General features: G+C 45.5%; 1 protein-coding gene across 1 annotated transcript; it reads left to right on the top strand.

Moving 5' to 3' along the window:
• Positions 1–1,505: 1,505 nt before the first annotated feature.
• On the top strand, positions 1,506–15,223 carry LOC311106316 (FERM domain-containing protein 5-like; the record flags this gene model as incomplete). Its single annotated transcript, XM_084188428.1, has 10 exons — positions 1,506–1,603; positions 3,765–3,888; positions 4,866–4,953; positions 5,767–5,855; positions 7,961–8,024; positions 8,727–8,818; positions 8,928–9,002; positions 9,123–9,191; positions 9,838–9,944; positions 14,568–15,223. Coding segments are annotated over 10 exons (1,408 nt in total), but the record flags the coding sequence as incomplete, so codon positions are not given.
• Positions 15,224–16,235: the final 1,012 nt, after the last annotated feature.

Genomic DNA, 16,235 nt, shown 5'->3' with positions numbered 1-16,235 from the left:
TCTCACAGACCTGTAACTTCTTCTTTAAGAGGCTCCTCTGTCCTCCACTCATTATCTGTATTAATGGCACCTGTTTGAACTTGTTATCAGTATAAAAGACACCTGTCCACAACCTCAAACAGTCACACTCCAAACTCCACTATGGCCAAGACCAAAGAGCTGTCAAAGGACACCAGAAACAAAATTGTAGACCTGCACCAGGCTGGGAAGACTGAATCTGCAATAGGTAAGCAGCTTGGTTTGAAGAAATCAACTGTGGGAGCAATTATTAGGAAATGGAAGACATACAAGACCACTGATAATCTCCCTCGATCTGGGGCTCCACGCAAGATCTCACCCCGTGGGGTCAAAATGATCACAAGAACGGTGAGCAAAAATCCCAGAACCACACGGGGGGACCTAGTGAATGACCTGCAGAGAGCTGGGACCAAAGTAACAAAGCCTACCATCAGTAACACACTACGCCGCCAGGGACTCAAATCCTGCAGTGCCAGACGTGTCCCCCTGCTTAAGCCAGTACATGTCCAGGCCCGTCTGAAGTTTGCTAGAGTGCATTTGGATGATCCAGAAGAGGATTGGGAGAATGTCATATGGTCAGATGAAACCAAAATAGAACTTTTTGGTAAAAACTCAACTCTGTCGTGTTTGGAGGACAAAGAATGCTGAGTTGCATCCAAAGAACACCATACCTACTGTGAAGCATGGGGGTGGAAACATCATGCTTTGGGGCTGTTTTTCTGCAAAGGGACCAGGACGACTGATCCGTGTAAAGGAAAGAATGAATGGGGCCATGTATCGTGAGATTTTGAGTGAAAACCTCCTTCCATCAGCAAGGGCATTGAAGATGAAACGTGGCTGGGTCTTTCAGCATGACAATGATCCCAAACACACCGCCTCCGGGCAACGAAGGAGTGGCTTCGTAAGAAGCATTTCAAGGTCCTGGAGTGCCTAGCCGCAGTCTCCAGATCTCAACCCCATAGAAAATCTTTGGAGGGAGTTGAAAGTCTGTGTTGCCAGCGACAGCCCCAAAACATCACTGATCTAGAGGAGATCTGCATGGAGGAATGGGCCAAAATACCAGCAACAGTGTGTGAAAACCTTGTGAAGACTTACAGAAAACGTTTGACCTGTGTCATTGCCAACAAAGGGTATATAACAAAGTATTGAGAAACTTTTGTTATTGACCAAATACTTATTTTCCACCATAATTTGCAAATAAATTCATTAAAAATCCTACAATGTGATTTTCTGGAAAAAAAAATCTCATTTTGTCTGTCATAGTTGACGTGTAACTATGATGAAAATTACAGGCCTCTCTCATCTTTTTAAGTGGGAGAACTTGCACAATTGGTGGCTGAATAAATACTATTTTTCCCCACTGTAGCTACAAATGGAATGAAAGAAATGAGAGAAAGGAAACAAATCGTAATCGTTTAGGTTCAGTACATCTCTTTGCTTGTTTGGAGTGGACCAAAAAACACACTGTTTCTGATATTCCTTTGCAGATATCTAGTCTTCCTACAGATCAAGAGAGATCTGTACCATGGCCGTCTCCTGTGTAAGACGTCAGATGCTGCCATGTTGGCTGCCTACATACTACAAGGTAAACGGAATACAGCAACACATAATTCCTTTTGTACATTTATACCCCATGTATTTCTTGCCTAAAGGTGTTTGTTATAAGACTTAATGGAAAAATACCACTGTCACCTACTGTTGTACTTTTCATTGTGATGTGAGTGTGTGAGGTGAGGTAGTGGGGTGGAGGTATAGGTCTAGAGCTCCCACTGTAGCCTCCAGCCCTGTAGCAGCAGCCTCATTGGCATTCAGACAGCTGATTTAAGGCTCTCCTGCTCCCCTGCCACACAGAAACAAGGCCGCCATTGTCTGATTGTCTGAGCCTGGCTCTTACAGAATCTCAGGGCTGCATGAAAGAACAGCAGTAGAAGAGCCTGGTTAACCTGTAGCAAAGATATAGAAGAGAAGCTCTGCTGGCATATACCATGACTATAATACATGTGGTTTACAGTGGGGGAAAAAAGTATTTAGTCAGCCACCAATTGTGCAAGTTCTCCCACTTAAAAAGATGAGAGAGGCCTGTAATTTTCATCATAGGTACACATCAACTATGACAGACAAATTGAGAAAAAAAAATCCAGAAAATCACATTGTAGGATTTTTAATGAATTTATTTGCAAATTATGGTGGAAAATAAGTATTTGGTCACTTACAAACAAGCAAGATTTCTGGCTCTCACAGACCTGTAACTTCTTCTTTAAGAGGCTCCTCTGTCCTCCACTCGTTACCTGTATTAATGGCACCTGTTTGAACTTGTTGTCAGTATAAAAGACACCTGTCCACAACCTCAAACAGTCACACTCCAAACTCCACTATGGCCAAGACCAAAGAGCTGTCAAAGGACACCAGAAACAAAATTGTAGACCTGCACCAGGCTGGGAAGACTGAATCTGCAATAGGTAAGCAGCTTGGTTTGAAGAAATCAACTGTGGGAGCAATTATTAGGAAATGGAAGACATACAAGACCACTGATAATCTCCCTCGATCTGGGGCTCCACGTAAGATCTCACCCCGTGGGGTCAAAATGATCACAAGAACGGTGAGCAAAAATCCCAGAACCACACGGGGGGACCTAGTGAATGACCTGCAGAGAGCTGGGACCAAAGTAACAAAGCCTACCATCAGTAACACACTACGCCGCCAGGGACTCAAATCCTGCAGTGCCAGACGTGTCCCCCTGCTTAAGCCAGTACATGTCCAGGCCCGTCTGAAGTTTGCTAGAGTGCATTTGGATGATCCAGAAGAGGATTGGGAGAATGTCATATGGTCAGATGAAACCAAAATAGAACTTTTTGGTAAAAACTCAACTCGTCGTGTTTGGAGTGCAAAGAATGCTGAGTTGCATCCAAAGAACACCATACCTACTGTGAAGCATGGGGGTGGAAACATCATGCTTTGGGGCTGTTTTTCTGCAAAGGGACCAGGACGACTGATCCGTGTAAAGGAAATAATGAATGGGGCCATGTATCGTGAGATTTTGAGTGAAAACCTCCTTCCATCAGCAAGGGCATTGAAGATGAAACGTGGCTGGGTCTTTCAGCATGACAATGATCCCAAACACACCGCCCGGGCAACGAAGGAGTGACTTCGTAAGAAGCATTTCAAGGTCCTGGAGTGGCCTAGCCAGTCTCCAGATCTCAACCCCATAGAAAATCTTTGGAGGGAGTTGAAAGTCCGTGTTGCCCAGCGACAGCCCCAAAACATCACTGCTCTAGAGGAGATCTGCATGGAGGAATGGGCCAAAATACCAGCAACAGTGTGTGAAAACCTTGTGAAGACTTACAGAAAACGTTTGACCTGTGTCATTGCCAACAAAGGGTATATAACAAAGTATTGAGAAACTTTTGTTATTGACCAAATACTTATTTTCCACCATAATTTGCAAATTAATTAATAAAAAATCCTACAATGTGATTTTCTGGATTTTTTTTTTCTCATTTTGTCTGTTATAGTTGACGTGTACCTATGATGAAAATTACAGGCCTCTCTCATCTTTTTAAGTGGGAGAACTTGCACAATTGGTGGCTGACTAAATACTTTTTTTCCCCACTGTATGACAGCCAGGTCACTATGCTTTATGTCATATTGGTTACATAGGTCTTCCCAGTAATGTATTTGTGTGTGTGTTGCAGACATCACAGGTAAAGTTGTGTCTGTTGTCTCCTGTGTTCTCACTACTCCCCCAGCTGAGGTTGGTGACTACGATCCTGGAAAGCATCCTGAGGGCTACAGCTCTAAGTTCCAGTTCTTCCCTAAACACTCAGAGAAGCTGGAGAGACGCATCTCTGACATCCACAAGACAGAACTGATGTAAGGTGACACATAGTTCACTCAGTCTCTGTCTATAGTCTCCATGCACACCTGATTCTGAACTTAGACATCATCCATCCCACTAGCCTCCGGTTCTCTCTCTCTCTCTCTCTCTCTCTCTCTCTCTCTCTCTCTCTCTCTCTCTCTCTCTCTCTCTCTCTCTCTCTCTCTCTCTCTCTCTCTCTCTCTCTCTCTCTCTCTCTCTCTCTCTCTCTCTCTCTCTCTCTCTCTCTCTCTCTCTCTCTCTCTCTCTCTCTCTCTCTCTCTCTCTCTCTCTCTCTCTCTCTCTCTCTCTCTCTCTCTCTCTCTCTCTCTCTCTCTCTCTCTCTCTCTCTCTCTCTCTCGATCTCGATATTCAACATAGCGCTTGTCATTGATTATAGTGCCATCATCAGCATAGTGATTGTGGGCCTAATTTGATGCAAGATTATTCTATCTCTCCTAGATAGAATATTACATCCATGATGAAAATAGATATTGTGATGAGATACATTATGCATGACCCTAGCTAAGCCATAGGTATGCAATTTCATATCCACATGATATGCTGAATATACTATATTTTCCTAGCTGCTATTTGTCCAACTGTTCCTGCTTATGGATAGTGGGTGAAGGGACCGCAGTGACCTTAAGAGTGTGTGTGTGTATTTCTCAGTACTGTACTGCTGTGTCATTAGTTTGTGGCAACCTGGGACAACCCTGCCAGTCAGCTGAACATCACATCACCCTCAAGAGTCTCTCTCTCAGTACATGCAGTATCCATATATACAGCCTCTACTGTAGACCACCTTCAGGATCTTACCTCTGCTGCCCTCTAGTGTTGGTCTCGCTCATCTCTTCACTGAACTGAATGAAACAAAATTCACTTTCCAAATCATTAGCTCACCACTGGAACCTTTTTCATCCATCATCACACAGCCCACCCCCACAGTAATCTGATGAGTCCTGTAGACTGATGTTGTGTTCTCATGTCCCAGAGGACAGACTCCAGAGGAGTCAGAGCTGAACTTCCTGCAGAAGGCCCAGGAGCTGGAGACGTATGGTGTGGACCCTCACCCCTGCAAGGTACAAACGGGTCCATTATAGCTCTGGACTGGCAGAGTCATTTCAGCTCTCTAATGATTCCAGGACAGTCTGAATCTCATTCAATACGATATGATTTCTTTGCTATTCCGTTTGTGAGGCCAGTTGTATATTGCATACAGATGTTGGATCTTAATTTGACCCATTTCGTCGCAAGAGGAAAATAATCCTGCAGCAGGAGGATTTGAATATATGAAGAAATATTAAAATCGCCGCCAGGGGACAGCTGGAAGTGGTGTTTGTATACAATACAGTACCGTATCTACAGTGTATCTTATGTAGGCTACTTGCAGGCTACAGCGTGTCTCGTGTGAATTCTTATGTGGATTATAATAAATGGACACAGGCCACGATTGAACTACATTTTGACAGTTGATTCGTAACCTTAGGCTACACTTGACACTTGTATTTGGTAGCCTAGTGGAGACCAATATCTATCTAGTGTTATGAAGCTATATGAAACGATGGTTGTTGATGTGTATGGCTGCATTTCAGATACATTGTTGTACGTTTGAATGTTGCAGTAATAGGACCGAGGCCTAGAGTTTGAGCGAGAGAGAGAGAAAATGATTTTGATAGCAAGTCCTGATCCTAATGACTCGACTGCCCCTGCATGGAGAGAAAGAAAAACACTATTTTTCAGGGACTCACAAGGCTCATTTGAAATTCCTGATGCAGCAGGAAAATTTTCTGTGACAAAAGACTGATCAAGTTAAGATCCGACATCTGTACAACAACATACACCGAACACAATACAATACAGTGTATTCAATACTAGTGTTGTGTCTGTGTCAGGATGTGTCAGGGAACCCTGCCTTCCTAGCCTTCACTCCGTTTGGCTTCACTGTCCTGCAGGGGAACAGGAGAGTCCATTTCCTCAAGTGGTGAGTAATAATATGGTTAGCATAGTAATAACTTTTGTCAAGCCTTCATTGTTTCACAGCCAGAAATAGTTGCATAAAATGTAAGAGATGTACGTGTGAAGTAAACTCAGCAAAAAAAGAAACGTCCCCTTTTCAGGACCATGTCTTTCAAAGATAATTCATAAAAATCGAAGTAACTTCACAGATCTTCATTGTAAAGGGTTTAAACAGTGTTTCCCATGCTTGTTCAATGAACCATAAATAATTAATGAACATGCACCTGTGGAACGGTTGTTAAGACACTAACAGCTTACAGATGGTAGGCAATTAAGGTCACAGTTATGAAAACTTAGGACACTAAAGAGGCCTTTCTACTGACTCTGAAAAACACCAAAAGAAAGATGCCTAGGGTCCCTGCTCATTTGCGTGAACATACCTTACATTTACATTTTAGTCATTTAGCAGACGCTCTTATCCAGAGCGACTTACAGTTAGTGAATACATATTTTTTTTTTATACTGGCCCCCCGTGGGAATCGAACCCACAACCCTGGCGTTGCAAACGCCATGCTCTATCAACTGAGCTACATCCCTGCCGGCCATTCCCTCCCCTACCCTGGACGACGCTGGGCCAATTGTGCGCCGCCCATGAGTCTCCCGGTCGCGGCCGGCTGCGACAGAGCCTGGATTCGAACCAGGATCTCTAGTGGCACAGTTTGCACTGCGATGCAGTGCCTTAGACCACTGCGCCACTCAGGAGTACCTGAGGCATGAGGACTTGCATGCTGCAAGGAGGCATGAGGACTGCAGATGTGGCCAGGGCAATAAATTGCAATGTCCGTACTGTGAGACGCCTAAGGCAGCGCTACAGGGAGACAGGACTGACAGCTGATCATCCTCGCAGTGGCAGACCACGTGTAACAACACCTGCACAGGATCGGTACATCCGAACATCACACCTGCGGGACAGGTACAGGATGGCAACAACAACTGCCCGAGTTACACCAGGAACGCACAATCCCTCCATCAGTGCTCAGACTGTCCACAATAGGCTGAGAGAGGCTGGACTGAGAGCTTGTAGGCCTGTTGTAAGGCAGGTCCTCACCAGACATCACCGGCAACAACGTCGCCTATGGGCACAAACCCACCGTCGCTGGACCAGACAGGACTGGCAAAAAGTGCTCTTCACTGACAAGTCGCGGTTTTGTCTCACCAGGGGTGATGGTCGGATTTGCGTGTATCGTCGAAGGAATGAGCGTTACACCGAGGCCTGTACTCTGGAGTGGGATTGATTTGGAGGTGGAGGGTCCGTCATGGTCTGGGGCGGTGTGTCACAGCATCATCGGACTGAGCTTGTTGTCATTGCAGGCAATCTCAACACTGTGCGTTACAGGGAAGACATCCTCCTCCCTCATGTGGTACCCTTCCTGCAGGCTCATCCTGACATGACCCTCCAGCATGACAATGCCACCAGCCATACTGCTTGTTCTGTGCGTGAATTCCTGCAAGACAGGAATGTCAGTGTTCTGCCATGGCCTGCGAAGAGCCCGGATCTCAATCCCATTGAGCTAGGGCCATTCCCCCCAGAAATGTCTGGGAACTTGCAGGTGCCTTGGTGGAAGAGTGGGGTAAGAACTGGCAAATCTGGTGCAGTCCATGAGTAGGAGATGCACTGCAGTACTTAATGCAGCTGGTGGCCACACCAGAAACTGACTGTTACTTTTGATTTTGACCCCCCCTTTGTTCAGGGACACATGATTCTATTTCTGTTAGTCACATGTATGTGGAACTTGTTCAGTTTATGTCTCAGTTGTTGAATCTTGTTATGTTGATACAAATATTTACACATGTTAAGTTTGCTAAACGCAGTTGACAGTGAGAGGACGTTTCTTTTTTTGCTGAGTTTAGTTGCATAAAACTTGCGACGTTTGGCTTGCTTGTCGTTAGCTTTTGTTCTATTTAACTTGGCAGTCTAGAATCCCACAGTCACAGACCTAAACCCATTTGTCCCTCCTCCTGACTGTAAAACAGAGCTGTTCTAATCTGCCAGTTGGTCACAATGAATATTTCACCGCTTCTCACTGTTCTGTTCGGTTCTGACTGGTCTTGTTTTGTCTTGGTGGGTAGGGACGAGGTGACAAAGCTGAAGTTTGAGGCAAAGACATTCCATATATATGCAAATCAGAAAGAGGTGGGTTCCATGACATGCGTTATTAAAATGGGTTCCTTTCTGCTCTGGAATTTATGTAGATAAACCTGTTTTATGCATTGGAAATGGCCTCTGGGGAGAAGATGTAATTTACCCGTAATAGAGAAGTTATTGACTTAACTGGACATAAGATGTGGGTCCATTACTGCTTTTGATAGATGAATGTGTACTCATTGTGGTCTCGTTCATAGAAATAGAATGAATAGAAATGGTGTCTACATTCAAGTCAATGATGGCATAATGGGTAGACTGGCAGCCATTTTGAGTGTACCCATGCCAGGAAGTAAAAGCAGGAAGTGTACCCTTCAATCTGTGCTGTGATTTGTTGAGTCAACTCAACTGGCATTACAAAAATGTAATTACATTGCATGAGCCACATCAGTTAGCATAATTTGAATGAACATTCTGCATTACCATGGCAATCCAGCATCAGTTGATAGAACATTCAAAAATTATTGCATCACAATACCAGGCAGCCATTGCAAGTGTACCAATGAGTTTACCAGTCAAATGCCAGAGTTAGACCTTCCAAGCACATTCTATTCATTCTATTTCTATGGTTTTGCTAGCCAAGTCAGAAGATGTGAAATACAAGAAATTGAGACTGTACTCATTGTGTATGTGCATACTCTCTGTCATACTCAGATGTGCATACTCATACCTACATGTGCATACTCACTGCAGGACAAGAAGATCATCTTGACGTATTTTGCACCTACACCTGAGGCCTGTAAACACCTGTGGAAGTGTGGAGTTGAGAATCAGGCTTTCTACAAGTGAGTTACATTGACCATCAGTCATTTAATCAATTAATCAATCAATATATGATACAATGTAGGTGCTATTATTACATTGCTAAATCTCTTTGTCTCTGATCACCCACAGGTTGGAAAAGTCCAGCCAGGTCAGAACGGTGTCCAGCAGTAATCTGTTCTTCAAAGGAAGTAGATTCAGATACAGGTAAATATATGTACTGGCTATAAGTAAAGGTCAATACAAATGTTTTGAAGATCCTTCAGTTCAGTTTTTGGTGATAATGCACAGCTGAGTGTTATGTTTTGTCTCTGTGTTGTCTCTCAGTGGCAGGGTTGCTAAAGAAGTGATGGAGCAAAGTGCCAAAATAAAACGTGAACCTCCAGAGATTCACAGGTGAGCCTTGGTGCTTTTGATGTCTGAGTTACACCATGGAAGTTAGTTTGATGTCTGAGTTACACCATGTCTGCGTTTAGACAGGCAGCCCAATTCTGATTTTCTTTCCACTCATTGGTTTTTTGACCAGTCACATCAGATCTTTTCACATCAGATCTTTTTCAGAGCTGATCTGAATGGTCAAAAGACCAATTATTGGAAAAAAAGATCCGAATTGGGCTGCCCATGGCATTTAGTTTGAGCATGTTGCTTACAACTCTAGATGGTGTGATTTCCACATGGCCCACATACTGAATATACACTATATGTTACCTGACTGTGATTCCCTTTGGATAAAAGTGTCAGCTAAATGACCTCCACTATATATCATCCTACGCTCTTAGAACAAAAGGTGCTATCTAGAACCTAAAAGGGTTCTTCGGCTGTCCCCATAGGATAACCTTTTGAATAACTATTTTTGGTAGAACCCTTTTGGTTCCAGGTAGAACCCTTTTCGGTTTCATGTAGAACCCTTTCCACAGAGGGTTCTACCTTTAACCAAAAATGGTTCTACCTGGAATCAAAAAGGGTTCTCCTATGGGGCCAGCTGAATAAACTTTTTTCAAAGAGCGTATGCCTGTAACCCCAGAATGTAACGTGTCCACAGGGCTGGTCTGGTGCCCAGTAGGAGCTGTCCGTCCATCACCCACGGCCCGAGGCTGACCAGTGTCCCCCGACAAAGACGGAGAGCTGTACACATCTCCATCATGGAGGGTAAAACACACACTGGCCCCTCTCCACACACATCAGTTACAATAATTTACTGTACACATAGAAAATAGCACACATCTGGCCAGTTTGCCAGACCCAGATAAAGCCTACTCCTGGATTGAAAAGTTTGCTCAATGAATAATCTCCATTGAAAGTGCATTTTAGTCCAGGAGTAAACTGGTCCCATATTGCATCTAGCAGCTACTTTAAACCCTACATTTTCTTTAGAAGTGCCTTACAAAGCAGCTGCCATAAGATTTAAACATTTATTTGGTCTATACTGCTATGGTACTTCACTGCTTTAAAAGACATAGGTTTCTGAGGTCTGTATTGCCATGTTCCTCCAAAGGGAATATGGTTGGTTGTGCGTCATTGTTGAATGCAGAGTTCTGTTAGATGATGTGAATAGTCTAGGATCATTTCAGAAAGCTGATTGGAGGATGTCCTCCGTGCTCTGTGTCTGAATGGATTATAGCCTTGTAGTGCCTCTATTCTGGGGGATTTTAACACACACACACACACACACACACACTGACGCACAAAGCTTGTTTTGAGCAGTAACCTGAGTACCTTTGCTATGAGAGCAGAGCAACAGTTGTGTGTGTCATTCAGGCTTATCCATAATCCACACACACAAACACACACACACCAAAGGCTGCACCAATCATCTATTCTCCTTTGTCCTTCTTGCAATCCTCTCATGAGTTGCTGTGACTCAGGTATTATTGTGGCAGGAGAATGTCACCTTGCTGTTTGTAAAGAGCATTCAGTCCCTTTGACAGTATAAACAGGAACTTGAAGTAGCAACTTCCCTACAAGATGTCTGTTGCATTGTATTGTACAATGACAGGTCCTGATATTGCACCCCTCCAACCCTGTCCAAACCCCTCCTGTTCTTCATTGGTATCTACAGTGGTAATAATATCCAGACTAAAAATAGCCCCCCTGTCAGGGCCTCTCCATGAATGTCACTATGGAGCACAGGGGTAGAAGGGTAGTAGTGTTAGGGGGTGGGGGGTAGGATAACCACACTACAAGTAGGCCACATTCCTACTCCCAGCCTGCCTGGCTGGCTGTCATAGAGACAGAGTGGTGTAGTGTAGCCAGCCAGCCAGCCAGCCATCGCCAGTCACAAGGACAAGGGATAGGTGACAACAGCAGACAGGGGACAAGGGACAACAGTAGAGCAGACAGGGTGATAGGACGGTGGTAGGGCAGTTGTATGACGGTGGTAGGACGCAATAGGGCAGTTGTAGGACCGTAGTAACTTGGACGCAGGTACAGTGCGCTTATTCGCTCCTTCATCAGCCACCATGGTGAAATGCCTGATCCGGATCGAGACCAAGGTGAATGTGCATCTGTTTATGATCAACCACTGCTACCGTGATGTGAAGGTCCGCGTCCTCCAGCTGGGGCCCAGACTCATGGGCAAGGTTTTGGGGGCCATGCCCATCTTCCCTGCCCTGCCCAGGGCACCCTCAGCCCCCGGGTCTGGGTCCGCAGAGGCCTCCAGGGCTTCGTCCAGGCTGGGCGTACCACCTCCTGGTTATGGCTCCAGCAGGCCAGGCAGCTCCTCTAAAGGTAAAGGACCTCATCATCATGGCACAGGATTCAGAATCCCTTACTAAACCATCCAGGGTTACACTTACACATCTTAAAGAGCAAGTACCTCATCATGGCACAGGATTCCTCCATCCAGTGTTACATCTTAGTAACATTGCTTTGAAACAGCTTTGGAAGCCATGACCCTGGAGAGAGGGAGTCTGGGGTAACACAAGAAGCCTTCGAGGAACCTCTTCCTTCTCAGATTCCCTGTTTTCGTTAGAGATGGAACGATGGCATGCGGCTAGACGGAAGTATTTGGTTTGGGTCTGGTGTTGCGAAATGTTGTCTCAAGTAAATGTTATGGCAGACGGCTTTGATTCTGAGTTGATGATTGATTTGGTTTAAGGGGATGTTTATGTTTGTAATCTTGTAGAGTGACATCAGTGGCTGCATTGCATGTCTGTTGTGTATGTGAAGCAGTGTGGTGGAGCATTTGGTGAGGATTGGTTGGGGTATTCATGGATTGCATGTTCGTCACAATATTTTTTTGAATGTTCATTTTGGACTGATGCCCACCTGAGCATTCTACTCAATGCATCGTCAATGAGCGCTGATGAAGATTTCATCAAAATTGCATTACAGTGGCTTAGAAATACAATTCCATTCAAAATTTGGCAAATCATTTGTAATCATTTTGATGTCGCCAGATTGCCTTTAGATGCAGTATAACGTTAGCTAGTTAGCTAAGATTGAGGGGAGGACACCGGATTTTAGCTAGCTACCGTTAGCATTGCTTGCTATTTTTGACTAACTTTGCTAGCTAATGACAACATTGCCATGTCTAAAGTAAATTTGACGACATGATGATGCTGGAAAAGTTGTTTCATACTAAACATTTGACTACTTTAGCAATGTCATCGTATTTCCAGGCACTATAGTGTAATTTACACTAAACAGTCAATCAATCAATCAATCAAATGTATTTATAAAGTCCTTTTTACATCAGCAGATGTCACAAAGTGCTATACACACCAGGCTAAAACACCAAACAGCAAGCAATGCAGATGTAGAAGCACGGTGGCTAGGAAAAACTCCCATGAAAGGCAGAAACCTAGAAAGGAACCAGGCTCTGAAGGGTTGCCAGTCCTCTTCTGGCTGTGCTGGGTGGAGATTATAACAGTACATGGACATTAAGGCCAGATTTTTCTCCAAGATGTTCAAACGTTCATAGATGACCAGCAGGGTCAAATAATAATCACAGGGGTTATAGAGGTTGCAACAGGTCAGTACATCAGGAGTAAATGTCACTTGGCTTTTCATAGCCGGGCATTTAGAGGTTGAAATAGCAGGTGCGGTAGAGAGAGAGAGTTGAAAAGAGCAGGTCTGGGACAAGGTAGCATGTCCGGTGAACAGGTCTGGGTTCCATAGCCGCAGGCAGAAGAGTGGAAACTGGAGCAGCAGCACGACCAGCTGGACTGGGGACAGCAAGGAGTCATCAGGCCAGGTAGTCCTGAGGCATGGTCCTAGGGGAGGGAGAGAGGGAGAGAATTAGAGGGAGCATACTTAAAGTCACACAGGACACCGGATAAGACAGGAGAATAACACCAGATATAACAGACTGACCCTAGCCCCCCTGCACATAGACTATTGCAGCATAGATACTGGAGGCTGAGAGAGGGGGGGGAGGGGGGGGGGGGGGGGGATATACTGTGGCCCCATCCGACGATGCCCCCGGACAGGGCCAACCAGGCAGGATATAACCCCACCCACTTTGCCAAAGCACAGCCCCCACACCACCAGAGGGATAAACAGACCACCAATCTACTGCCCTGAGACAAGGCTGAGTATAGCCCACGAAGATCTCCTCCACTGCACAAGCCCGAGGGGGCGACAAACCGGACAGGAAGATCACGTCAGTGACTCAACCCACTTAAGTGACGCACCCCTCCTAGGGACGGCATGGAAAGCACCAGTAAGCCAGGGACTCAGCCACAGTAATAGGGTCAGAGGCAGAGAATCCCAATGGAGAGACGGGAACCGGCCAGGCAGAGACAACAAGGGCGGTTTGTCGCTCCAGTGCCTTTCCGTTCACCTTTTTACCCCTGGGCCAGACTACACTCAATCTTACTGAAGAGATGAGTCTTCAGTAAAGACTTAAAGGTTGAGACCGAGTCTGCGTCTCTCACATGGATAGGCAGACCATTCCATAAAAATTGAGCTCTATAGGAGAAAGCCCTGCCTCCAGCTGTTTGCTTAGAAATTCTAGGGACAAAAAGGAGGCCTTGTGACTGTAGCGTATGTGTAGGTATGTACGGCAGGACCAAATCGGAGAGATAGGTAGGAGCAAGCCCATGTAATGCTTTGTAGGTTAGCAGTAAAACCTTGAAATCAGCCCTAGCCTTAACAGGAAGCCAGTGTAGAGAGGCTAGCACTGGAGTAATATGATTTTTTAAATGATCATAGTCGTTAGCCTCCATCCAGAATGACTGGGCTTATCACCACTTTAGGGCACCACTATAGCGCCGCCAATAAAGGGCGGCTTGAGAATGTTCATAACAATGGCATGACGCAACCGAGTGATGGAGGTGCAACCTATGAATATTTAGGTCAGAGGGGCCTACTGTATTAGAACACCTTTGTTCCTCTGTGTTAGACTTGATCAACGGCACATATTATATTTAGCAGGACAAGGTAGTATCTACAGCCTACAGTGAATGTGTGTGAGAGTGAAACCTATGATCCTCCATGAGCACTCTCAGATTCTCCCCCTGGATCGTTTTAAAGGCAGGCTGAGCACTCTATTTTCACATTAACACTCTAGGCTACAGAGTAGATCCTGCCTCTCATCCCAAAATTCTCCTGACTCAGGGATTGACATGAATAACTAGATCTGAACTCAGAACATTGAACTGAGAGACACAATATCTCTCTGCCCCAGTTCCTATGTGTGTAGTTATGTTCCATTGCACACTGCTATGTGTTATGTGGATTCACTACTTGTGTAATAGGAGTTGTTGCTCATCAGTTTCACAGCTGAGTTTGATGTTTCTTCTACTCTCTCTCGCCCTCTCTCACTTTCAGGCCTGGAGTCCCTACGAGACTCCGCCCACTCCACACCCGTGCGTTCCGTCTCCCACGGCGACTCCTTCATGCCGCGACACCGTCACCACACAACAGACGCCGGCGAGGGCGGGTCATCCCAGCGGGTAATCTCTGACGAGGCCTACTGCCCCTCGGACAGCGTGCTGCCCACCCCCACAGCCGAACACAGCCACAGCCTGGAGCTATCCGTGGCGCGCCACCCCAATGGAGCCTCCTGCAGCATCGAAGAGGAGAAGGAGTCAGAGGCCGGGACTCCTGAGGGACAGGTGGCTGAGTTCGGCCCCGACGGCAGGGTGCTTCGGCTGGGTCGGACCAGGAAGTCTCTCCCTAACAACGAGGTGCAGGAGCTGCATAAGTTCATCCTGAGTGTGTTGCGTATGTTCCTGGTGACCATGGGACTGCTTTTCGCCCTGCTCTCCCTCCTCATCATGCTGACTGAGTCAGACCTGGACATCGCCTTCCTCCGGGACATACGCAAGACGCCCGAGTTCCAGCAGTTCCACTTTGAGTATTTCTGCCCTCTCAGACGGTGGGTCGCCTGCAAGTTCCGCTGGATGGGAGGCTTCCTTATAAACAAGTGAGAAGGACTGAGGGATGGAGGGAGAGAAAGAGGAGTGAATGAAAAAGAGGCCTCCTCTGAGAGGACATAAGCGAGGGAGGATAGGAGAAAATAAGGGAAGGCGATAGACAGGGAGGACTGCTCCATCTGAATGTGAATTAACCGTCAAGCTTCTCCCACAAGTCACTTCCTGTTACAAGCCAAGGACCGCCCCCTTCGCTGACCCTCTTCCTTTTTCTAACCATCAGACTGAACAGAGGACATTTTCTGAGCTCATGTTTTACTTTGGAAATTCAGGTCATTTCAAGGTACTTTATTTTTTACCAAGAGACGAGTCAACAGAGTTCTAAAACGACATAAAACGAGACATCTGAGGTCTGTTATAGACCTGGGAGGAAACACATATTATTAAACCAACAGAACAACAACAGTTGCCTTTATTTTATATTACTTCATATGAACATCAATTGTAAGAGAGGGGAAAAAAACTATATAATAATAAGATGGATATTAATATATTAGATGGACATTGATATAAAAACAGAGGTGTGAAGTGTTGTGTTGTGTATTGTCCAATGAGTTGGAGCTGAGAAAGGACGTGAGAGAGATGAAAAATCAGACAGACCATGCCTTTTACTCATTTGGGGTCAACATCTAAAACATCCATGATAATCATTCTAATGCTGCTGAAACGTTCATTTGGGCTGCTATTGGAGGAGAAACACTTCTACTGGCAGGAGTACTGAAGTCTGGAGTCTGAAAGAGATAAAGATATGATATTGAATAGAAGATGTAAAAAGGTACGTTTTTGAATGTACATATACACTGAGTATACCAAACATTAGGAACACCTTCCAAATATTGAGTTGCACCCCCCCCCCCCCCCCACACACACACACACCCCCTCCTTCCCCCCTTCTTTTGCACTCAAAACAGTCTCAATTCGTCGGGGCATGGACTCTACAAGGTGTCGAAAGCGTTCCACAGGGATGCTGGCCCATGTTGACGCCAATGCTTCCCACAGTTGTGTCAAGTTGGCTGGATGTCCTTTGGGTGGTAGACCATTCTTGATACACATGGGAAACTGT

Source organism: Coregonus lavaretus (assembly GCF_964263955.1).
Source record: "Coregonus lavaretus genome assembly, contig: HAP1_SCAFFOLD_275, whole genome shotgun sequence".
NCBI classification, from domain to species: domain Eukaryota; kingdom Metazoa; phylum Chordata; class Actinopteri; order Salmoniformes; family Salmonidae; genus Coregonus; species Coregonus lavaretus.
This window is presented reverse-complemented; position numbering and strand designations above follow the sequence as displayed.